We start from the raw sequence: 24398 nt of genomic DNA on the forward strand, positions 1-24398 counted from the left end.
TCTTTTATGTGGAACAAATGGGCTTCCATAATTTATGTGTAATATGGACACTCAGATATAAAATGCTACCAACTGAATCCAAACATCCATTTGATTGATGTAGATTTTACTCAGAATTGTTGAATGCAAAAAATAATAAAGCTATTTCCTAAAAACAGTAACATTATATTATGATATACACAACATGTTGCCATATTTCAAAGAAATAAAAAATGTGTCCAGTACAGTGGATGCTTGGAGTGTTCTAGAACTTTAAATATTTAACTGTTCAATACAACATAAAAACGTCAGAGCATAACAGATGTTTATTAATACTTATATTTTCTGTTGGCTTTTTTATTTTATTTCATTATTATTATATCTGTCTTGTTGCTGTATTGTTTGTGCACTGGAAGCTTCTGTCACCAAGAAATATACCTTGTATTTGTAAGCATACTTGGCAATAAAATTCATTCTGATTCTTACTTTTCATTCGGTGTGCTTTCCTTTCACTGAAAGTAATGTGTGTAAGGGCATGCTTTTAATATGTGCATTTACAATACATATAGATGAAGCAATTATACCCGCCATTATTTACACACCCTTTGAGGGCTTTAATCTGTATTTTGTAATTATTTGAATCAAAAGAGAAAAACAAGAAAGAAAAAAACAAACTTTGACCTGATCTATATTCAGAAAAAGTATTTGTTCTTCTTGCATAATAGAGATTCATCTTAATCCAACAGATGCTAAATGTTCAACATTACTTGTGTAGCAAGTACGAGAACTAAATATATTCCATAAACCTTGTTGATCTTGTAGAAAATATATGTGGAAGTATCTGATTTGACCTTTTGTCACTCTGTTCATGATTTAGTGTGATTTATGCATGTTCAGTGTCAACAAGATTATCATGTACAAAATTCGAAGACTCTGAAAAGGTGGAATCATATAGTATCACATTATAGATTAACAACTGAGCTACATTAGCTCCAAAACATATTTGGAAAGTTAAAAACATGTGAAAATAGAAACAAAGTGTGCAACAATGGTTCTGTCACTCGTGTCTTGTTAGAAAAAAAAAAAGAAGAAAACACTTTATATAGATATATTTACATGGAAGAGCTTTTATCACTTGTCGATAAATGTCCTTGTAAGATTATCCACACAATGTTCTGCAGGGAAGTTTGTCCACAAAATTCACAATCTAGATATGTTGAATATCTGTAAAACAACCCACAAATGTTGTCCTGCAGTCAAAAAGCATACCAATACAAAGCTTAAGTGTTATTTCTGTGCTACTAGCGCTACCAAACTGAATGGCAAAATTGATGATTGTTTTTCAATAGGTTTCCCGAACACACCTCCAGTCTTCCATTGGTTGGAAAAACAGACAGTCCCACCCAAACACCCACCATTGGTTATGTCAATGTAAACAAACAAACAGAGCAATGTTTTAAGGGTGCCAGAGTGTTAATATTTTTTTAAGGAAAATCAACAAATGGCTTACTTATAGTTGTCTCTACATATTAAGTTGGCATGGGAGAAAGTATTTTTAAAATAAAAACAAATTACACTACTACAGCTTGAACTGTATGGCTCAGTCTTAATGAAATTCCTGGTGAAAATGCCCTGATAACACCTGTGTTTTGTCTTTCTGCTGTCCATTTAAATTGCTTGAATACAACAGGAGGATGTAGTCTTTTTGTTTCTTAAAGGAGAAGCTCCAGTGGCTGGTTATCCTCCAACATGTCCAGAGACAAACAGTTTGTGGAGCGCCGGCCATAGAATGAAGGTTTTTCTGAACAGGGGTTGGTCGGAGAACAACCTGGGGAGTGCGGCAGCCCAAATGTGTAGCTGTGGGAGGTGTCTGAAACTAATGCTATTCCCAATGGGAGAAGAGGGGAGAACTGCCGCACGTCATCCAGACTGAAGCTCTGGCGGTCAGCCGGCTTAAAAGCCTTCCGAATCGAAACCTGGAATGAGTGATGAGAGAAACTTGTGAGAGGATGAAGGAATGAAAGGGGGAAAGATCTGACAAAACAGAGTAGATGGCCAACCTCTTTCATATCCTTTTTGTCATTGCCCATCTGAACTGATCTAATTTGAAGACCTGTAAAACAGACGTTACAGTAAACACACTCTGAGTGAAACCTTGCAGGTAAAATTTTTACAATACATTCACAAACCTGTAGCACAAATAGTGTAGGTGCAAGTCAGATTTTGAAAAATATCTAACCCCAATTATGCGCAACAGTAATACCTTAGTGAGCACCATTAGCTATCGTAACTTTTGATTAATCACCTTTAGATTCAACATCTGATTGGATGGCAGGACAGTCGATGGATACACCCTTCAGTAGTTCAGCCAATCGCAAGATATCCTCAGGGTCGTCCACAGAGACCTCACCAGGCTCCTTCACTATTTCCTGCAAATCTAGAATTAGAATTAATCACAATGATCATTCTTTGTATAACAAGATCTAGTTTGTTATGACAAAATATTTGGAAATTTTCTTTCAATGTCAGATATTTGAACGTGATGCTAGTTTCAAGTCAAGCGAGTCTAGCAAATAGACTAAATAACTTAAAAAATATATATTTTAAAAAAAAATCGCTTCGGCTATTCCACTGCAAGACTAAATATGTGAGGAATTTCAGCAATGCCCAGCTATCAGTAGATAGAGTGATTATGTAACGAGTGAAATTTTATATTGTTGCCAGTTTTTTTTTATTTTTTTTTTTATATGGCTAATATGAAGCTTGGCTGTGGTTGTAAAATAAAAATTAAAAAACACTGTTGTGACACCATTACTACCTTCATTAAAACGTCACAATGGTGCCTAAACAAGACAAAACCCTGTCTATGTTGCCTTCTACTGTAAAAAGCATTTCAAATCGCTCGCGTTTGGGTGCTGCCCTAAAAGGTAGCTGCCTATGTGGACCATTGACAGCAAGGGAGTTCACTTGGTTTTGAAACAAATGGACACACAATGGTGACAATGCTCTACATGTTTAAGTCAGAAGTTTACATACACCTCTAGGTCTCCTTGCTCGCACATGCTTTTTCAGTTCTGCCCAGATTGAGGTCAGGGCTTTGTGATGGCCACTCTAATACCTTGACTTTGTTGTCCTATGATAAGGTTTGCTTGGGGTCATTGTCCATTTGGAAGACCCATTTGCGGCCAAGCTTTATCTTCCTGGCTGATGTCTTGAATTGTCGCTTCAATATATCCACATAATTTTCCTTCCTTATGATGCCATCTATTTTAAGCAGTACACCAGTCCCTCCTGAAGCAAAGCACCCCCACAACATGATGGTGCCACACCCATGCTTCACCTCACCCTTTTTCCTCAAAATATAAAGTTGGTCATTATGGCCAAACAGATACATTTTTGTTTCATCAGACCAGAGGACATTTCTCCAAAAAGTAAGTTCATTGTCCCCATGTGCACTGGCAAACTTCAGTCTGGCTTTTTATGGCAGTTTGGAGCAGTGGCTTCTTCGTTGCTGAGCAGCCTTTCAGGTTATGTCGGTACAGGATTCATTTTACTCTGGATATAGATACTTGTCTACCCATTTCCTACAGAATCTTCACAAGGTCCTTTGCTGTTGTTATGGGATTGATTTGCACTTTTTGCACCAAACTAGGTTCATCTCTAGGAGACAGAATGCATCTCCTTTCTGAGTGGTATGATTGCTGTGTGGTCCCATGGTGTTTATACTTGCGTACTATTGTTGCACAGATGAACGTGGTATGTTCAAGCATTTGAAAATTGCTCCCAAGGACAAATCAGACTTGTGGAGGTCCAAAAAGTTTTTCTGAGGTCTTTGCTGATTTCTTTTGATTTTCCCATGATGTCAAGCAAAGAGTTTGAAGGTAGGCCTTAAAATACATCCACAGGTACACTTCAATTAACTACAATTAGCCTATCAGAAGCTAATTGCCTAAAGGTTTGACATAATTTTCTGGAATTTTCCAAGCTGCTTAAAGGAACAGTAAACTTAGTGTATGTAAACTTCTGACCCACTGGAATTGTGATATAGTCTATTAAAAGTGAAACAATCTGTCTGTAAACAATTGTTGGAATAAAAAACTTGTGTCATGCACAAAGTAGATATCCTAAACGACTTGCCAAATTTATAGTTTGCTAATATGAAATCTGTGGAGTGGTTAAAAAATTAGTTTTAATGATTTCAACCTAAGTGTATGTTAACTTCTGGCTTCAACTGTAGGTTTAGGTGGCACTATTGTTCATCCATCCTCACCTTCATCCTGCCACTCAACTTTAACATCTGTTCGGGTTTTGTGGTTTGTTTCTATGCCAGAGGTGTGTGAGGAGTCGTGACTGACAGCAGAGATGAAGGACTTCTCCTTCTCCTCCATGGACACCAACTCTACAGAGACGCTATGTTGCCTAGTGTCCGCTTCGATGCCAGAGCTACTGGTGGAGTGTCGGGACAGACGGGGACTGCCCTCGCTGCATGGCTGATCCAGATCCAGCTCATCACTGATGTATGATTCACGATACCTCTTCTTCTCTGGATACAGACAGAGAGAAACGGAGAGATAAGCGAGGCGAAAAGAGAGGGAAAGTGTCCAGTTTGTCAAAAACTGCTTGATATGGTAATATCAAAGTAAGTAGTTCTTTGATATTGATCAGGTTGAATCTCACACAACCTGTGAGATTCATTCTGGTCATATATCACCCCAACATAAAAAGAAAGAAATTGTATTTTGGCATAAATACTTCACAGATTATAGATGAAACTCAAAAAAATATATCCAAAATATAGGTACCTGTAAATCAATCAAAAATATGTCCAGGTCACATTTCACCCCATTGTCAAAAGGAAAAAATTGTACTTTGCTTAAAAGTGAAGTCTATTTTTAGGACCATTAAGGGTTTTTGCATTGTGACATTAATTTCATGAAAATGTAAATTAATTACCCCTACCCCCCGATTCTCATTACCGAAATACAAAAAGATTTTATTCTCATTACTGTAATGCAAAAAATATTGATATATTATTTAAATTGTAAAGTACTAATTTGTTATGGTAGAATTGATTTAACTACTTTAAAGGAATATTCCGGGTTCAATACAAGTTAAGCTCAGTCAACAGCATTTGTGGCATAATATTGATTACCAAAAAACTCATTTTAACTCGTCCCTCCTTTTCTTTAAAAAAAAAATCAAAAATCTGGTTTACAGTGTGTAACAGGGCTCAGGAAAGAAGGAAGCAGGAACCCGATAAACATTCAACAAGACTTTAATTGTAACATAACATCAAACTGGAACATTCGACCCACGAACACACACACAGCTCCGTGTGTCTCTCTCTCTCTGGCATCCCCGGCTCCTCCTCTTATCTCTCTCCCGCTGATTGGGCTACTCAGCGCCAGACACGGCCCGACCATGCCCTCCTCCTCATCACACAGTAAGGCACTTACAATGGAAGTGAATGGGGCTTATCCTTAAACAGTATGTGTGCTAACATGATTTTAGTGTGATAAAATCACTCACTAACCTTTTCTGTGTAAAGTTATAGCCAGTTTTACAACTTTGTTACCATGACGATGTAACCCTAAAACCCTAAAGCGACTCTAAAAATTACGATTTAAGCAATTTTACAGCTCAAATAATACATGAGTTTTAACAGAATTAATGTAAGTGCTTTTATAAAATTATAAGCTTCTATAAATTTCTGCCTTTAAGCCCTCCACAAATTGGCCATTACTTCCACTGTAAGTGTCTCAATGCAACCACCATTTTTGCTTTTTTTTTAAGAAAAGTTTTTTGTGGTTATCAAAATTATGCCACAAATGCTGGAATTTTTATTTAATTTATGCAGATTTAATTTTAAACATATTTTTATATATATATACATTTTAACTCTGTTACAGTAATGAGAATGCAATTACCTTAGGGAATAATAACGGTAATGAGAATTTGTCACGTAAATAATGTCTATAAATAAAAGGTCTTAAAAATATGCATTATAATTTCCTTTTCTTCTTTTTAAGGTGAAAAACCTGACCTGATTTAATGTCCTCCACTAAAGAGACAAAAATAAAAATAATAGCACAAATCAGAATATGAAGGCCCTGAAGATGATGAAAACCATGTGAACACACCCTCTGATTCCTCGAGCTGGTGCAGGTGTTTGAGTGCAGGTTGCAGGCTGAGGAACAGCCGGTGACAGGAACTTAGGTGCAGCAGAAGATGGCGAGACCGAAAAGCTGAACCTGTGTAATACACCAACTTCCTTGCTGAGGGCAAACCATCAGGCTGTATCTCAAACTTCTTCCCCTGAGCAGAGTGTGGATATGGTAACTTTGATTTGGTTAGGCACAACAACTGTAACATTTCAAATGTCAGATAAACAACTCAAAACTTCTTCATTGAAGGAACAAACAGTGAAGAAGTTTGTGATGTAGTAAAATGAGCGAGTAGTAACATGAAATATACCAGAAAGGTGAGTCGTCCCACGTGAAACCAAGGGAAGTCATAGAGCAGATCACGCACATTGTTCACCTCCTGGAAATAACAGAAATATATAAACAAGCAAAACCAATCAGTCATGTGAAACTTTATACTGTTCACAAACCTCACTTCGAACACACTACTTTAAAACAAAGTTGTACATATTGGATAATTTGTAATAAGCTTATTCGTCAGTGTGAGAAAGGAGTAAAATATAAATACTGTTTATTTTTTTTATTTTATCAAAGTAGAAAGGGAGCCTATTAAAGGTTGGGATCGGGGCCTCAACACACTGGCTCTTTGATCTCTTAGACACAGGGCCCTTAGTTTAATCCGGCCCCAGACGCTTTAACAGACAGATCAGAGGACTCAAGGGAAAGGCATGCACTCTAAATCCCTGTTTATGGCCTGAAGCGTCTAATATATGCATTCCAGTCAGGCCTATCTGTTGAGCTCCATCATGGTGATTGGCACAGGCTCAAAGAGAAAGCACAGGACTGCTGTGAATCACTAAATGACACACAAAAAAGGCACAATACATAGAAACGCCTCATGTGTTCATAAACACACACCTGATACACTTGCATTCCTCTGAGAGTGAGTCCAAGAAGTGCTGATCCTTTTTCTTCTCTCTTGTCCTGCAGGAAAGACACACAAGATCATTTAAGATGCTTTTATTGATGGTACATTTATTGCAGAAACAGTTTTTATGGAAAAAGTTTGTCAGATCAAAGCAAATTAATAAAACCGTATCTTCTCAATTTGAGTTTTAAAGGAATAGTTCACTCAAATTAAAATTATGTTATCATTTACTCACCCACATGTCGTTCCAAACCCATATGAATGTATTTATGTGGAACAAAAAGGAGATGTTTTAATGGATATAACCAATACAATGGCAGTTGATAGCGACTCAATCTAAAGCTTAAAAAAGCACCCAAATGCATCACAAAAGTAGTCCATGTGACTTGTGTGTTATATTCCAAGTCTTCTGAAGATATACCATTTAATATGGTTAATTTTATATGGTTTTAATTGTTGTTTTAGCTCTTTATTGTGAACATGCAAGCCACCTTGAATGAGCTTCTCTTATAGCGCAAATGAATGTGAAGCGGACATCAAGATATTCACTAGAAAATTACTTACATTTCAGGTTGTTTCTGACCAAAACCTATTCTATGCCTTCAGAAGACTTAATTTATGTTCTAATAAGGATATCTTGTATGATACTTTTGGATAATTTTTTTTTACTTTAAAGTGAGTCACTATCAACTGCTATTGTATTTAAAAGACAGACCAGTAAATTCATTAAAAAAGAAAGTCAATGGGTTTGGAACAACATGAGGGTGAGAAAATTATGACAGAATTTTTATTTTTGGTTGAACTATCCCCTTAAAGGTGAAGTGTGACTTTCCATTCCACTAGCAGCACCAAATAAAATTGGAAAAATAATGAGTGTCCCCCTCCCTTCTTCCATAGTTTGGACAAATTGGTCAACCCACCACAAACTCTATTGGTTGAACCAGTCAGGGCTGCGTTTCCCAAAAGCACCAATGGTTCCTACGATCTACTTAGGCTTACGATGCTTTTGGGAAACGCATCCATGGTCACTCAAACAAACGGATTGTAATTCTAACGGGTGCCACTAGTGGGGCAGAAATGATACAATTCACCTTTAACTTCCACTTTGATGGACATGTTTTTCCAAATACTCCCAACATTCCACAGCTGAGAATGTCTTGACCCTCTGATAACAGTATGTGTGACCTCTGACCTTCTGTAAGCGATAAAATGTGACTGGGACATCCTCCAGACGGCAGGATTCTCTGATGAAGAGCAGTATAGCGTCACGAGAGGACACCCCCCACTGCTCTTTATGTACCTTGGGCCCATGACACAGCAGGTAATCAAGGCCTCGCTTTGCAATTATCTATAAGAGAGCAGACACGGGTCAGGCATGATTGTGAAATGGGTGAGAGCACTTAAAATGCATTATTTGACTTTTAATCAAACTCCTGCTGAAAAGACCAGCATGAATTGCCATGCTGGTCAAGGCTGGTTTGGTGATTATTCGCTAACACCAAAAAGGTTTTTGTATTCTGGGGTATACAAACATTTACGGGAAGGAGGAATGAGTGACCCTATTTGTATTTATTTTTTGAAAAATATTGAAAAGGGGGTCGTAAATGCTGAGAGCATGTGACTTTATATATATATTCTGGAATCAACTCACAATCTGTATCTAAAAGTAACATGGCAGCATTTTTTGAGAAGGTGACTCAGCTGACTGAGGCAAATGTTCTTATATTTTCCATGTTATTTTCATGATTTCTACAAGTTGTAAAATTGAAAATGAAAGAAATATTGAAGGGGGGAAAAAAATGGAAATGAATTATGTGGGCCCTAATGTGTAGGAAAATAGCATTTAAGTAATTTTCAGAGGAACCTGCATATTATTGTCCTTATTAGTGTTAAAGTCTCACCTTTTGTGTTCCACGGAGCAAAGAAAGTCATACATGTTTGGAAGACATGATATGTAAATGATGACAAATTTATAATTTTGTCAACTATTTTGACATTGTCAACTATTGCTTTAGGAAGGCTGGTGGGGACATCCTTGCTGGGGACCAGCATCCAAAATATATGTTAGTGACCAGCAATACTGGTCAACTTGAACCATAACTTCTGATTAAAATCAATGTAATATGGGCCTGTTTAGATGCAAATGTGACTGTACTTTGTACACTCTAATGAAGCTTTACCCAAGGAGGGAAGTATTCTTTGGCTTGAAAATAAACAGCGTGTCCCTGACTGTGGCCCTCTGGAGGGTAGTCAGAGTGATCGGCCTGTAGGGCGTATCCTGCCAGCTGGAAATACACTTCCTCCTTCTGTCTGCATTCGGAGCGCAGGACACGTTCTCGCAAATCATAGTAGTACAATTTCCTTGCTTTGCGCTCACTGTCCCACATCATAGAGAAAGAGGGAGAGACAACGGGTGATATTGTAACAAAAACAAATTTGATTTTTACATTTTCTAAAGAAAAATGTAAAAAAAAATGTTCAGGCGAAAATTGTAAATGATGGCAGAATTAACATTTTTGTCTAATATTTTAATTTTGAATGATTCATTTAATATACATATGCAAGACCCAGACTAAATATGAAAAAGAAAAGTTGTGCAAGACAAGGCTAATTCATCAATATCCTTCACTTTGTCTTTTTATTGTCGACATGAATGAAAATTGGAAATTAAGGAGTTTCACTATGAACAGTTTTCAATTACACAAAAAACCCAGATGAGGGGGTAATGTTCCTCTACCTAATTAAAAAAAGCTCTCAGAGACAGACCAGATAAAAACCAAGATCACAGGCCCACTTAAACCGGGCTCATCCACCCGGTGGATTAAAACTAATGAAGGAAAGAGGCAGAGGAGCAGGTTCCTCCCTTCAAACGTTCAGAAATCTCTGGCCTGTTTCTTACCAGATGAGCCGGCCGTTCTCCACGTAGTACTGAACCTTGAGACAGAGCAGAGGGGGGATTGACCTCTTATGTGACTCCTGCTGAGAGAAAGAACAGGCTTGACCATGTTACTGTGGCAACCCCTTCATTTTGAAGCCACTACCAAATCCTGACTGGCCCACTAGTGTTTATCTTTACCGTCATACTGTAACCTCCTTGCTTACCACAGTGTAATGGAGCTAAGATGCTTAAATGAATGGATCAGCATATACTGGTAAAATATGGGTAAATACAAGACAATGTATCACTATATAACATTATACAACTGTCTAGCTATGTTTTACAATCTTGGTTTAAAATCCTAATATCAACAGCACATCTCCTATTAAAAAAATAGCTGTGGTGGAACATGGTGCAGTGATGGTATCAGGTGGTAATATCATGGTATTTTGATATTTTATATTGTATGGTATACTAGTATATACTGTAGTATTCTATGGTACAGGGTGAATAATATTCATGCACCAAGATATTTACACCATAATACCATGCCATGATAAAAACAAAGAACCATGGATCCCACCTTATAATGTCTTTAACTACAGAGCAATATCATTAAAATTCATACAATACAATGTATTTATCATGTAACTTCATGTTTTGAAAAATTCTCATAAGAGTCACACTTGCTGCTTCTTAGGATGAGGTACAGGTTGGTTTTGGGAGTAGAGGTAGGGGGTAAGGGTTGGGGTAGGATTATGGTTAGGGGTAAGATTAACTGTGTATCTACAGATGTAATTAACTGCAGGTACTTTAAATGTAAGCACTTTGCAACAACATTTCAAGTGCATACGTGCATAGTAGTTAAATACACCTAATTTAAAGTGGGTTTGAATCATGGTTTTACCAAGCTACCATAATTCAAAGAATACCATGGTACCAACATAGAAAAAATTGTGGTATTGCTTGGTCCTTTTTTGTTAGTGATATACAGTATGGGTATAACCCCTAGAACTTAGACAAGCAATCTACTTAAATTATTGTGAAACAAGAGAGTGAATTCCAGAGAACATGGAATTCCAGAGTAAAGAAATGTCGTTTAGGAGCTGATGGTGAAGACTGGTAGGCTCACCTTCCCTGAGTCCTGTTTCCATTCCTTGGGGAAGTACTTGGCAAGTTTCTCTTCCAAGTCCAGAAAGATGTGCTCATTGTCTAATCAACCCCAAAAGGACACACAGGAAGCAGGCGTAAATGCTCTACATCTAGTAAATGCTCACACACAGCAAACAATGGCATCATGAAATCATGCATGAAATCTACCCAACAATGACCTCAATTAGAGAGACGGGCTGGAATGAAAAGACTCGTTCAGCCATTGGTGAACACGGAGTGGTATGCAAGAGCCCCAAAGAGCAGACAAAACTTACCCCAGTAAAAACTAGCGGTCTCATGCCAGAGCATTCACAATTGCAAAAGAATTCTGGCACTTTTAGTAAAGCGCGTAAACACTTTCAACAATAAAAGGGAGGTTGTGCAAGAACAGAATTAAGATGGTTCAAATAAACACAATGGAAAAATAAAAGGAGATATAGCTAAGACCAATCAATCAATGTGTTATTTCCCAGAGTTTTTGGAAACAACATTTCTAGCAAACTCTTTTAGTCAAAGTGGTTTCTATATTTTACAAATTGTATTTATATGTAAAGTCTAGCACACATTCATTTCCACTCATTTGGTTAGACACTGAAACATACAAAATCAACAATATTGACAGCATCAAAAGCGTAAACTTTTAAAATAACATGAGACGTACAAATGTTTAAGAATATATTAAGGATACAGAAATGTGAATTTGTGGAATTCATAATCATGCTTATTTTATTGCAACAAATTTCATGCAGTTAATGCATTTAACTAATTAAACATTATAACAGTTTCATACTGTTCTTTGTGATTTTAAAAGACTGGTTGGAACAAACACACATGTACACAAATATGTAAATTAATGAAACACGTTAATGTTATGGCATAAAATTGTTGATGAGACTGATGAGAATTCAATTCCGCAATGCAAAGAGCATTACAATTATTAGTACCATATGGATCTCATAAATAATTTTACCATTAAAAAGGTCTTTCATTTACTAAAAAGTTGTCTTCTACTGATAAACAAAGAGACTGGCTATAGGATCGAGTACTGAACTTGTCGTATATACATCGTATAAACGGGTTTGCATTTTAAAAGCTGTCAATATGCTGATATTGTACATTTCACTGTATTCAAACATACAAGTACATTTCATGTACGAATACCTACAAATACAAATGAGATCACCAGTGTCAGAAATGAACTTTTTTTAGTTGTCCATTAAACACACCGATCAGCCACAAAATTAAAACCTCCTGCCTAATATTGTGTAGGTCCCCCTCGTGCCACCAATACAGCCCCAACCTGTATCTCAGAACAGCATTCTGAGATTTTATTCTTCTCACCACAATTGTACAGAGTGGTTATTTGAGTTACCATAGACTCTGTTGACCTCTCTCATCAACAAGGCATTTCCGTTCACAAAACTGCCGCTAACTGGATGTTTTTTGTTTTTGGCACCATTCTGAGTAAATTCTAGAGACTGTTATGTGTGAAAATCCCATGATATCCACAGTTACAAAAATAATGAAACCAGCCCATCTGGGACCAACAAACATCCATGCGATTATCTAATCAGCCAATCATGTGGCAGCAGAGCATAAAATAATGCAGATATGGGTCAGGAGCTTCAGTTAATGTTTACATCAACCATCAGAATGGGGAAAAAATGTGATCTCAGTGATTTTGGCAGTAGCATGATTGTTGGTACCAGACCGGCTAGTTTGAATATTTCTGTAACTGCTGATCTCCTGGGAGTTTCACGCACAATAATTTACTCTAGAATTTACTCCGAATGGTGCCAAAAACATCCAGATGCCTTGTTGATGAGAAAGGTCAACCGAAAATGGCCAGACTGGTTTGAACTGACAAAGCCTACGGTAACTCAGATAACCCTCTGTACAATTGTGGTGAGAAGAATATCATCTCTGAGATGCGGGTTGGCTGTGTTTTGGGACCTACACAATATTAGGCAGGTTGTTTTAATGTTTGTGGCTGATCGGTGTACTAAAACATATTGCATGTTGCCTGTTTACATCAAATATTTCAAATCAATTAATTTAAATAAATTCTAAATCTGAACAATTATGGCTGTTACTTATAAAATCAAATTAACTTTGAATATAAAAAATTGTGGTAAATAACGTACAAGATCAGGCCTAGGTCTAGAATAAATAATCATGAAATATATCAAATTTTAAAAAAAAGCTACAGTATGGAAGAATTTTTTACACTCATTTACAAATATCTGGGGTATTTTCTTGGTTTTGATGGCAATTATGCCCAGAGCCCTGGTTATTATTAGCCCTGGAGATCACCCTGTTTTAATAAAAGCAAGTTCACAAGTCCATTTCTGATGTTTAATTTATCCATCCTTTATCACAGCTGGCTTCACATCACTAACTCCCTCACTAAATTACTCACACTCTCTCTGGTTCACAATCTCAGGTTGTGACCCTGCTAGAGACTCAGCCAGTATCCACTGCTCTCTCCCTTTGCTTCTCTAGCCTGAAGTGGTGAATCATGGTAAATTCCAGGCTTAAAGTTAATATAGCTCAATTCCAGACCTCAGGGGTCACTGGCCCCCAAAAACACAAATACAAAGAAGCTGTTGTCCAAGAGGTGAGTGACACAAAATGGTAAAAGGTATTCAAGAGAAGAAACTGGAATGAGGCAGAGAGGCATTGAAAAGGAGAGAAAAATGGACCAAATGAACATTTCTCATCTGAATGGAGTGTGGCTGATCAGAATTGCAAAAGAACTGGGCAACGTCAGTTTTAAACAGATTTAATTTCAATTTCCCTGGGAATTAAAATAAATCGAATGCTTTGAATGCTGTTGGGCCTTTGCCCTCTCTGGCCATTAACCCTGACCTTCAGGTATGTTATATAAACATGTCAGGAATGGGCTATGAAAGCCTTCAGTGAAAGAAAAGAAAAATGCCCCAACATGTCATTCAGCTGTGATTACAAAATCCAAGTTTTTGAAATGAACATATTAAGGAAGAATCAATCCTTACCTTTGACGAAAGTCAGTCCAAAGTAGTGCAGTTCTTTAACTCCAAAAAGCTCACAAACACGTTGAAACACCTCTTGACCTGTTGCTTTCAGCTTGGAAGGAAAGTAAAACAGAATAACTTGACAATTGATCGGCTTCTAAAGGATCATATTAACTCTAAAATCTGACTGGATGTTTAGGCTTATGACCAATCATTGCACATTAATATAAATCAAGTAATTATTTATTATTAATATTGATGTCTTTTATGATATTGTTGTTACAGCCAATTTATATTGGCAATAAGCCACTCAAGGCTGTGCATTACAGTGATTTTACCATGGTAAAGGGGTTTTAGGCAAAAAGTCCTTAACTGGTTTACCCAAATGGGCCATTCAGATAGCAGATGTTCTTGCACTAAAAAGCTAGATAGCACAACGAACAGAAAAGCCGGTGTCTCAAAATGCATTTTTTAACGCATATCAATAGTTTTTTGCGTATAAATAGTTGACATTCTAATCTGACGTGTCTAAAAACATGGAGCTCCTGTGCGAGATAATGAAAGAACATTCATCAAGCTCATGTTTACACTGGAAAATAATTGAAAAACGGTGCAGACAGACGCATCAATTCTTTTAGTATGAACGGCCCCTTACAAGTGGAAAAAATCACTATCTCACATAGCCTCCCGTGGCTTATTTCTTTACAAACATTTACAGATTATCTATTAAATAACAGAAAACATATTCATATTGGAATACGAACTTTGACTTTAGCAATATTTCAGAAGAGACAGTGCAAATCAAAATAAGACAATTTACAGGCGCTGAATATTTACCCCCACTGTAATATCCAGCGTCTCCTTTGTGGGAAGGAGGACACACACTGTCCTCTCTTGTTTGGCAGGACCAGACATGGCCTATGGAATTTCATCCACATGCACACATAAACACACAGATTCACACTCACACCCACACTGGCCTCTCCTCACTCACACCTTTTCAAGAAGCTTTGTTCACAGTTTTTGGCCTCTTCATTTTTAATATCTGCAAGAGAATACAAACAAACTAGATTTTTATATTTTTAGTGGAGCTTGCTAGACAAAATAATAATTAATTAATTCAGAAAATTTATTATTTTACTTCTATGAAGAAATATATTTTAATGTTCTGAATCTGATCTCATATTTCAGGCAGAGAACAAGCAAGTAAAAAGAAACACAGCCACAATTAAAATGTGCAGAATTCAGAAATGCTGATAACGTTTGTGCTGTAATGTGAGGTTTTGTCCAGCACTCATATTTCATGCATTCAGACATGCAATAAAAGCTGATTAAATTGCACAATCCTCCAAGCTCAGCCAGATTATACAAATATGCGATTGTGAAATTAACACTAAACTTGTACACAAACTGTCTTGTAGATCATGTGTTTAGAACATGTTTGTGGAACTTCAGGTTTCCTAGTGGTGTAGTGAGCTTCACAATGTAGATAACCTCACCTGTGAAAACATTACGGCATAGCATTCCTCACATTATTTGGCACATTCTGCCTGCTTTGAGTTCATAATGAACAGAAACACCAGGACATTTTTGTCCTATTTATACAAAATGAACTCTGGCAAAAACATTTCTTTTTTTTTGTTTTTACCCATTTTCCAATGGATGTTCGTGCTATCACTGCCCCAGCAGTGGTAAATTACAGGGAACACTTTGGCCACACTTAAAAATGTATAAATACCATTACATTAGATAACAAAATATCAAACCAAGTGTCATTTGCAAACAAATGATGCTAGAGCTTTTCTCAAAACAAACCTCACTTTTGCAATTAATTTGAACCATCTAATCCAAAGGTCATTTATAGTGGATGTATGAAGCCATTTCCCCTTTTCACACTGTGTATAGTGCCCCAGCAGAGTACATTTAAATTGAAGTACTTTTAAAACATTATTATAAATGCCACTTAGTTTGATACATGGCCTTTTTAACATTCATTTGGACATTTAAATGTCTAAATACTTTTAGGGCCACTGTATGTATCTCAATCTCAGGATCAATACAAACAAAAATGAAATATATTAATCCGGCAAGTGTGAATTCTTTGACCAGAACCAAGCGATATCAATCGGACAATTTTGACTTTAACATATTGATTAGCTGTTAGCTGTAATTCTGCCATTTTTTGGTTTACAGTGGTGATTGTATATATCTGGGCGTGAAGTTACCTCCAGGCAATTCCAAAAGTGACAGTCACGGTTTCACATGAAAAAGACACCTAAACTAGACTACTACAGCCTCAGGGAAATCCAGCTTTTTGTCCTAACTGTATAATTTAAAACTTTTATAGTTTTAATGTCATTATGATTGCATGTTTCTTTGGTTTGGTACACATGGCACATATAAATAAACCTACTAAAGTCTTCCTAGCAGTAAAAGACTGAACATGTTTCTTGTTGCTCAATTTATAGACTACATTTACATTTACATTTATGCATTTGGCAGACACGTTTATCCAAAGCGACTTACAGAGCCCTTCTTACAGGGACAATCCCCCCGGAGCAGCCTGGAGTTAAGTGCCTTGCTCAAGGACACAATGGTGGTGGCTTTCTGGGTTTAAACCCAGGGAATGCATGGGCTGTGCTGACAAAACATATAGAATGAATGCACTGTAAGTCGAGTCAGATAAAAGTGTCTGCAAAATGAATAAATATACATGTAAAAGCATGAGATATTATGTTAACTGTGTTTTGCATCACATTTGACATACCAGAAGCATCTCTGAGAACAAACAAACATTGTTGGAACTCCATACCTCTACTAAGATACAATGCAATGTAAGAGCTGTCTTGTAATTAACTCTAAATAATAAACAATAAAATAAACTGTAGTGATAGACCAAAATTGACCGATAACATCATCCACTTAGGAACTGAACCATTCAGCAACCACAAATAGCAACTCAACATCTGTAATACAGACATCGGCACATGCCATTTATTTCAAGACTGCTCAATCGCACTAATACATCTCTTAGATATCTCTATGAACCTCAAATGTCCACACTGCAAAATATTTCTTACAGGTTGTCCGCTGGGGCCCCAGTTGGTGCAACACTCTGCTGGGTGGGATTTATGGGGGTTAATCTTTAAATCGATTAATCAGATTACACCTGACCTGTCTTGAGACCCTTGCTCTGGGCCAGTCTAGATCTGAGGGAGCAAAAATGTTTTAGATCCCATTTACACTTGGTGTTACGATGCGTTTTAGGTGATCCAATCATGTGTGGTCAGCGCTAAATACAGGTCTAAACAGGGTCTACTGTAAAACATTTTGTGATCGGATCACAAAAAGCTCATACAAATGTGGTCAAAAATGCATGTAACCACGTAACATTTGAAGTGTAAACATCTAAAATAGCGATCTGTGTTCTGTGAATGCTACAGGGACCTTGAATAACATAATATGCGAGTAAGGGCAGCCGGTGGAGTTTCTGGTGCCCCTTTAGGAAGTTGGTGCCCAACACAGACTCCTTAATATGCGTTTAGGGAGCTGCTGTACTGTGGTAGCCTAATGGTATTTTTCTGAAAGTATTCTTAATGGCTTATTAGTTTCAACAAAACCAATCTGCCTTTAGCTGGATCTGACATCTCCTTCAGGTTATGTCAATATTCTATAAAAGATTAATTGAATTTATATCACTGAAAGTGTCACGACCACAATTTTAAATGGAAAACAAGAAAAAAAACACTTGATAACAATAGGTTTTTTGCAGTTAATTTCTTTACTGAATTAAACTTAATAAAACATATTTTTCCCCTTTTAATTCAGTGAATGTCATTTAGAGGTATATTTAAAAGATGATTTGTCCTCTTTATTGTTAGTAAGCATGTTTAATACAACCATTTAAAGTGGCCCTATAATGCTTTTTGGGATTTTACCTTTCCTTTAATGTGTAATATTGCTGTTTGTGCATGTAAAAGGTCTGCAAAGTTAAAAAACACAAAGACCACGCCAAAGGGAGTTACTCTCTCCCACAGGAAACACTGCTCCTGAACTGCCTGAAACGCCTGGTTTGCAGTCCAGCCATTACTTCTGTGACTTAGCTCTGTCACTATGTAACACATTTGCATAATGCCCGCCTCAGGAATGTACTGCTCTGGAAGCCTCAAGAGCTGAAACTCGGTTATGGTAAGGGGAGTTACATTCCAACACACTCCATGCAGTTGACTAATCCCAACAGACTGGGTCAGGTGACCAATCAGATCAGACTAGGCTTTTCAGAAATGGGTCTTTAAAGAGACAGGAGCTAAAACAGAGCATTTCAGACAGAGGGTGAAAAGAGGTGCTGCAGTAATGTAGAAAAATAATGTGTTTTTTGAACATTAAAGCATGTAAACCTATTCTAGTAGACCCCCAAAATAAAATTATAAACCTGTAAATGAGCATAATATGGGCTCTTTAAGTCAGGGCACAAGCTGAATAATTGGATAAGGGCTAATGATTAATTGTTGCAATAATCGCCGAATAGTCGTTCTAATAATTGTTTGATTAATCGATTATCAAAATAATCGTTAGTTGCAGCCCATGTGTAAATGGGGCCTTAGAGGAGACTGGGCCAGGTGCAAGGCATCTTAACACACAAACTTAAAGGTGAAGTGTGTTTTTTTATTTTAAATACTTTCTCCCATCTCAGATTAAAATGCAGAAACAGCTATGAATAATCCATTCGTACGTTAATTCTCTGAAAAATGTAAACAATGTGGCTTTGTGGCACAAAAATACAAAGCTCAAAATTCTTAAATCTGTGTTTGAGCATTCCGATTCCTGACCAGCCCAACACAGCAACTTTACCTCAACCAATGCCGTGACTCTGGGGTGGGACAAAACAAAAAATGCAAATAGCCAAAAACAAAACAAAAATAATGTGAAAGTGGAGATTAAAAAAGGACTTAAATACTGATCCATTTCTCACCCACACTTACTTATGGATTACTATTATGCTGCCTTTATGTGCATTTTTAGCATCAAAATGTTGGTACCCCTTCACTTGAATTGTAAGGACTTACAGAGCTAAGATGCTCTTTTAAAATCTTTGTTCGTGTTCACCAGAAGAAAGAAAGTCATACACATCTGGGATAGCATGAGAGTGAGTCAATGAAAAGAGAATTTACATTTTTGGGTGAATGATTCCTTTAATATGAAGAAACAACTATAAGCCATTCGTAGGTTGTTTTTGCATAGAAGGGCTTTCAAAACAAGGCTCTTTTTGTTTGAGGATGCCAACCAGCCAGACACAGCAACACTGGCTGGTGTGAATTTTGGGGCGGGACCATCTGTTTGTTCAACCAATGACAGATTAGGGGAGTGTTCGGGAAACCTGTTTGAAAAAAGTTGTGCGATTTCTTGTGGCACAGATATCACACACTTCACCTTTAAGTACATCCAGCAAACTGTTCAAAACAGATTGCGGCTGTGTGCTTAAGGAGTGTTCCATCCCCTGTCACGACCAAACACCTCTGAAATCATTACATGCCTATTAGTATTAACATTAGTATGTCTATTCCACAACACACTTCCAGTGAAAAAAATATTGATACATTTTCATAAACCCCAGTGTAACAGGTTAAACTTCATGATGTGCTTGCTTGTTAAATGCATAGTTCACCCCAAAATTATAATTCTGGCATCATTTACTCATCCTCATGTTATTCCAAACCAAATGAAACTTTCTTACATGTGAGTGAGTAGCCTACATAATTACATAATTTTCACTTATATTTGAACTGTCCCTTTAAGACATTGAAGGATTAGGAAAATAAATGGAAACCAAGGGTGAAAGTGTATTAAAATACATTTTCAAACAATTCTGGTGGCAGGCGCTCCAAGAGAAATAAATTGCTTACGTTTGTTGGTAGTGGAAATGCACGTGTGGTTACACTATGTTAATAACATGGCTTTACCAACTACGAACTACTAGAATCAGGGTACAAGTCAAAAGCAGTTTTTCCACCTAACTGTGGCTGTGAAAAGATCATTCATCTTGTCACGACTGTCATTCCTCTAACATGCATTCATGTTTAGACCTGTTAGAGGGTGAGTCTCTGTTACATCCGCAATTAAATTCAACCGCTTCCCTGACTGTAACATTCACACAGCCAACAAATCCCCTTTGAACTCACCTCTTCAATTAAATTTAGTTTAATTTCATGATATTTTCATGATGAGCTTGTACATCAAGTCCTTTTAGATGTGTACACACTGTATTTAGGACAACTGGGAAGAACAATTCACACAATTAGGTGAATAATTGACTTAAACATCATAGACTTAGTTTAACTAAACTAATTTTCCCACCATTTGTGTCTCAAGTGTACTACTGTCTATTTATCAGCATTCTTGCACACTGCCTATAAAATGAAGAAACATGAAAAGCGACTTCAAGGGTGGGAGAGCAGTTGTAGACAGCAAGTTTGAGTAACAATGATGGCTGATGAAGCTAATTTAATTTGACTTAACGGACCAGAGAATAACAACATAGATTAACAAAATCAATGAAAAGATAAACAAAACCACACAATCTGATATTCAGGATTAGAGTCACTACTGTATAAACACAACAGTGAGGTGGACCATAGAGCTTAATTGAAAACGAGTTAATAATAATAATAATAATAATGCAAATATGCATTTAAATAACTATAAAAAGGGAATTTTGTTATTCTGTGTAACGATGATCAGAAAATAATGATTAGTGCAGGAATATTTAACAATTTAACAATTAATGCAAATTGTGGAAAAACGTTTTCTCAAACTAATTACAGCACTATATAAAAGAAGGTCCAAAACTAAAAACTAACATGCAGTTTTAAAAGAGAAAACCCCAGAATAGTTATTAATGTTCAAATGATAAATCACTCTGTCCACCTGTTGAATATAGGCTAATACTATACTACTACAATCCAGAACATAAAAATTGCATTTTTACCAATGCCTTACTCTTTCATATGAAATTGAATGCATAAAACGAGGAAGAGAAACAACACTTACCGCTTATTTAAAATCCAAAATGATTGTTTGTTTGGTGTTAAGGTAATTTACTACAGTAGACGTCACAGAAACACACACAGTACAGATGCGCGCTCACGGACTGCGAGATTCAGAGCAGCAGAGTGGACTGAACCAACTTGTCACTGCGAAGGAGGGGGATATTTTGAATATAAAACACAACCACGACAGCAGTAGGCTACTGATTTAACTACGAGGCAATGTTCATCGACAGCTATCAATAGAAAGTAAAGTTGTAATACTGAGGAAAGATGTAACACTCTGGTTGTCCGTTGTGATAAACAAATATAAACACGACCCCCCTCTCTAAATGAAAACGTATAACCCTCCTTTATAATGCTCCACAACAAAGACAGGTAGCTACAAGATTCTACAGCGCTTTGATGAATGTATGTAACTGTACACATAACATCTGTTTCCTGGATGAAATATGTACATTAAAGTCATCTTCAATTAAAAAAACAACGATGAATATACCCGCAAGAATCTCCATAGTGCCTTTATTGGGACATTAAGCAGTTTAAGCTTTTTGTGTTTGTGGATGATTGAGGCTCTGTTAGGGGTCGTGGCACTGGGCAGGTAGTCAAGGATTATTCTCTCCTTCCATTGTGTGAACGATGTCTGCTGCCTAATGGCTATTTTAACAGCTCAAACGTTTCCAGTAAAATGGGTGTGCTGTTTACAACTGTTGACCCCTGTAGTGATAATATTCACATTCACGTGACCTTCGATCTCTCACTTTTAGGACACTTCTCTGGCCAGGTCATCTCCCACAGTCCCTTTTCCAAAGAACATGACATCATCCCACTGCAACCGTACAACAATTTAGAGGAGTCTAGAGAACTGGGGGTGGTGCTGCATGCTGCTTTTCATTCAGGTCTTTAGGTTTCCTTAGTGACCCGCATTCCAAAGATCAGCTGGTTTCAAGAGGCAACATGCAGATAAACACTAGGTGCGAAATAACTGGAAGAAAATGTGTTCTTTACAGAAGATTATTCCATGTAAGGTTTACAAGATGATGCATCTTTCTTCTATAGTGTAGCATAAACTAAACACATTCTTAATTAACAATTATTTAGGAAGCATCTGATACATTTTCCTCGTACTATATGGTACACTTTGGATTACATTAGAATTAAAACTACGTTTTAAAGTTATATATGATATAAAAGTATTATGTGGTCTTATTTTCGACTGTTCTCCCCGTATGAGATCTGGTAAACACTACCATCTACTGAACAACATACAGTAATTCAGTTATGCTTATAGGAACAGTTCTCTAAAAACTGTCATTATTTACTCACTCACACTGTTCAAAACCCATATGCTGTTATTTATTCTGTGAAACATAGAGAAATTCTGAAGAATCTTTATGCAGCTCTTTTCCAAATAACAGCACCCATTTCTGACTGTAAGCTAAAAGTAGTCCGTACGACTTGTGCAATATATTTCTAATAAGACTTCTGAAGTCATATGATAGCTTTGTGTTTGGAACAGAAAGAAAATTAAATAGTTATTTACTGATAATCTCAACAGCTGTGGACAATATTAACTGTCATTTTATGGAAAAGAACTGCATAAAGACTCTTAAATTCTGTTTGTGTTCAAATAAAACAACAGAAACGGAACTGAAAAATAAATAATAACAATGTAAATTTTTTGTAGAAAAATTCATTGAAACTAAATAACGTTTTTTTTTATATATATATATAAACAGGACACAAATGTATTTATTGCGAATACATTTAATGAAATGTGGAGTCCATGATACAAAACCATTTGAACAAAAACAAGGTTTCATTTAAAGTGTGCACACAAGAATTACTTCACACCTCCATAGGAAACCGAACATAAATACTTTCCCAGAACCACATGATCCAATTACTAGTTTTGTGCTATTTAAACTGACTAACCAACTAGCCCACACCCATCCCCAGTAAATTAGTTACCTGTATCCCCTTAAAAAAATTATAATGCTAACATGCCAAGCTGTGTTCGCTACCCAACACCAGGCTGGGTTAAGACTGTGCATGATAATGCAATGGGCACCTAGAAACATCATATAAAACCAACAAACAGTCCAAGGCTGCTTAGTTTCAGCTACAATCAAATGTCCGTCCATGTTCAGGAAGCCTTTGACTTTCTAATAATAATAAAAAAAAGGATTGTTGTAAAAATGTGTAGTCAAATGGCAATTTCTTGATAGAAAAATGTATGCAAGTGAACGTGCTTTTACCATGAAGAAGACCTGGATCATCACCCCAAATAAATATGTCATTCTTTTTATAGCAGCTACATTTCCAGTTCAGCATAAGATAGTTTACTAGAATGAATTGTTAAACAAAAATGGTAAAAATGAACATAAATAACACTGGAAAAAAATACCACAAGGAGGCTTAATTTTCTTAATAATGAATAAAACCGTAAAAGTAGCCTTTAAAAAAAAAATGGCAGTAGAAAAATAAAAATGTTCAATTCCACATTCACAACAGACTAGAAACAAAATCACCAACGAAAATAACACTGATATATTTTTCTTTACCTCCAAGAGCATACTTGGAACCGTGAAAAAATAAATCAGAAAAATGCTCGGCATGGTCCTTTTGTAGTGAGGTATTCGCTCCGGATTCGTCTGATCAAGCAGGCTACTGAAAAAACTTGAGTCCTGCCACCAGGAAGAACTTTTCCAGGAAAATCTCAGAGTCCAGGACGGCGATGTGGGCTGCCCGGCCAATCAGAGAGTTGGCGGTGTTGGGCAGTGCATGGATGACGTCGTAACGCACCAAGTTACAGTCTTTGTTCTGAAGCACAGGGAGTAGAAGGTTCTCAATCATCTCAGCATACACTGGACCTGACACCCCATGGGTAGAAGGTGAGAGACAAACCAGCAAAAGAAGAATATTAAGTTAAAAGCATCATTAAGGTGATGTGTGTAGATTTTTTCAATGTTAAAAAGTTTCTATCGCAGCTTAATATGCAGACAACTAAAACTAAGCAATTTAGCTGAAAAGTGCAAACACTGAGGTGTTCTTTGGGTTCTCCCAACCAGTCTGACAAAGCAACATCGGCTCAACCAATGTGTTGAGATTGGGGTGGTATATTGGTTCTATTGCCAACCAATGGAAGAAAGAGGGAAAATATTGGTCTTGGTCACAACAATTTTGGTCTGTTCCTCATACAAAGCTACTGGATGGCATCAGAAGACTTGGTAAATAGCACTCAAGCCCTATGAACTATTTTAATCATATTTTGGAGCTTTG

General features: G+C 36.8%; 2 protein-coding genes across 5 annotated transcripts in view; both read right to left on the reverse strand.

The window, feature by feature from the left end:
* Positions 1-118: 118 nt before the first annotated feature.
* zgc:172136 (uncharacterized protein LOC566376 homolog) lies at positions 119-21217 on the reverse strand. 3 transcript variants are annotated; one of them, XM_052090266.1, is made up of 15 exons: positions 21121-21212; positions 15473-15572; positions 14911-15118; positions 14095-14185; positions 11061-11140; positions 9950-10029; positions 9231-9426; positions 8243-8398; positions 7041-7106; positions 6454-6522; positions 6120-6294; positions 4250-4522; positions 2285-2416; positions 2040-2092; positions 119-1955 (listed from the first exon to the last, which is right to left on the reverse strand). In XM_052090266.1, exons 3-15 carry the CDS (start codon positions 14986-14988, stop codon positions 1692-1694), a joined length of 1713 nt encoding a protein of 570 aa, XP_051946226.1. In that variant the 5' UTR covers positions 14989-15118; positions 15473-15572; positions 21121-21212; the 3' UTR covers positions 119-1691. The 3 variants fall into 3 exon arrangements, with proteins under 3 accessions (XP_051946226.1, XP_051946225.1, XP_051946227.1); XM_052090265.1 differs by lacking the exon at positions 15473-15572 and having other exon boundaries at positions 21121-21217; XM_052090267.1 differs by having other exon boundaries at positions 120-1955; positions 9950-10026; positions 14911-15572.
* A 1660-nt stretch (positions 21218-22877) lies between these two features.
* The window catches only part of fam135a (family with sequence similarity 135 member A), a 32684-nt gene continuing 31163 nt past the window's right edge, over positions 22878-24398 (reverse strand). For both annotated transcript variants that reach the window (XM_052090254.1, XM_052090253.1), the window contains one exon: positions 22878-23989. In XM_052090254.1, the coding sequence (XP_051946214.1) occupies positions 23784-23989 (206 nt within the window). In that variant the 3' untranslated portion in view covers positions 22878-23783. The remainder of the gene's footprint in view (positions 23990-24398) is intronic.

Source organism: Xyrauchen texanus, chromosome 24 (assembly GCF_025860055.1).
Source record: "Xyrauchen texanus isolate HMW12.3.18 chromosome 24, RBS_HiC_50CHRs, whole genome shotgun sequence".
Lineage (NCBI taxonomy): Eukaryota > Metazoa > Chordata > Actinopteri > Cypriniformes > Catostomidae > Xyrauchen > Xyrauchen texanus.

Coding starts and splice junctions, on each gene's coding strand:
- zgc:172136 (XM_052090265.1), bottom strand. CDS start 14,988: ATGTCTGGTCCTGCCAAACAAGAGAGGACAGTGTGTGTCCTCCTTCCC. Junction 14,186..14,910: donor CGCTGGATATTACAGTGGGG/GTAAATATTCAG, acceptor TTTCCTTCCAAG/CTGAAAGCAACAGGTCAAGA. Junction 9,427..9,949: donor GAGAACGGCCGGCTCATCTG/GTAAGAAACAGG, acceptor GATGTGGGACAG/TGAGCGCAAAGCAAGGAAAT.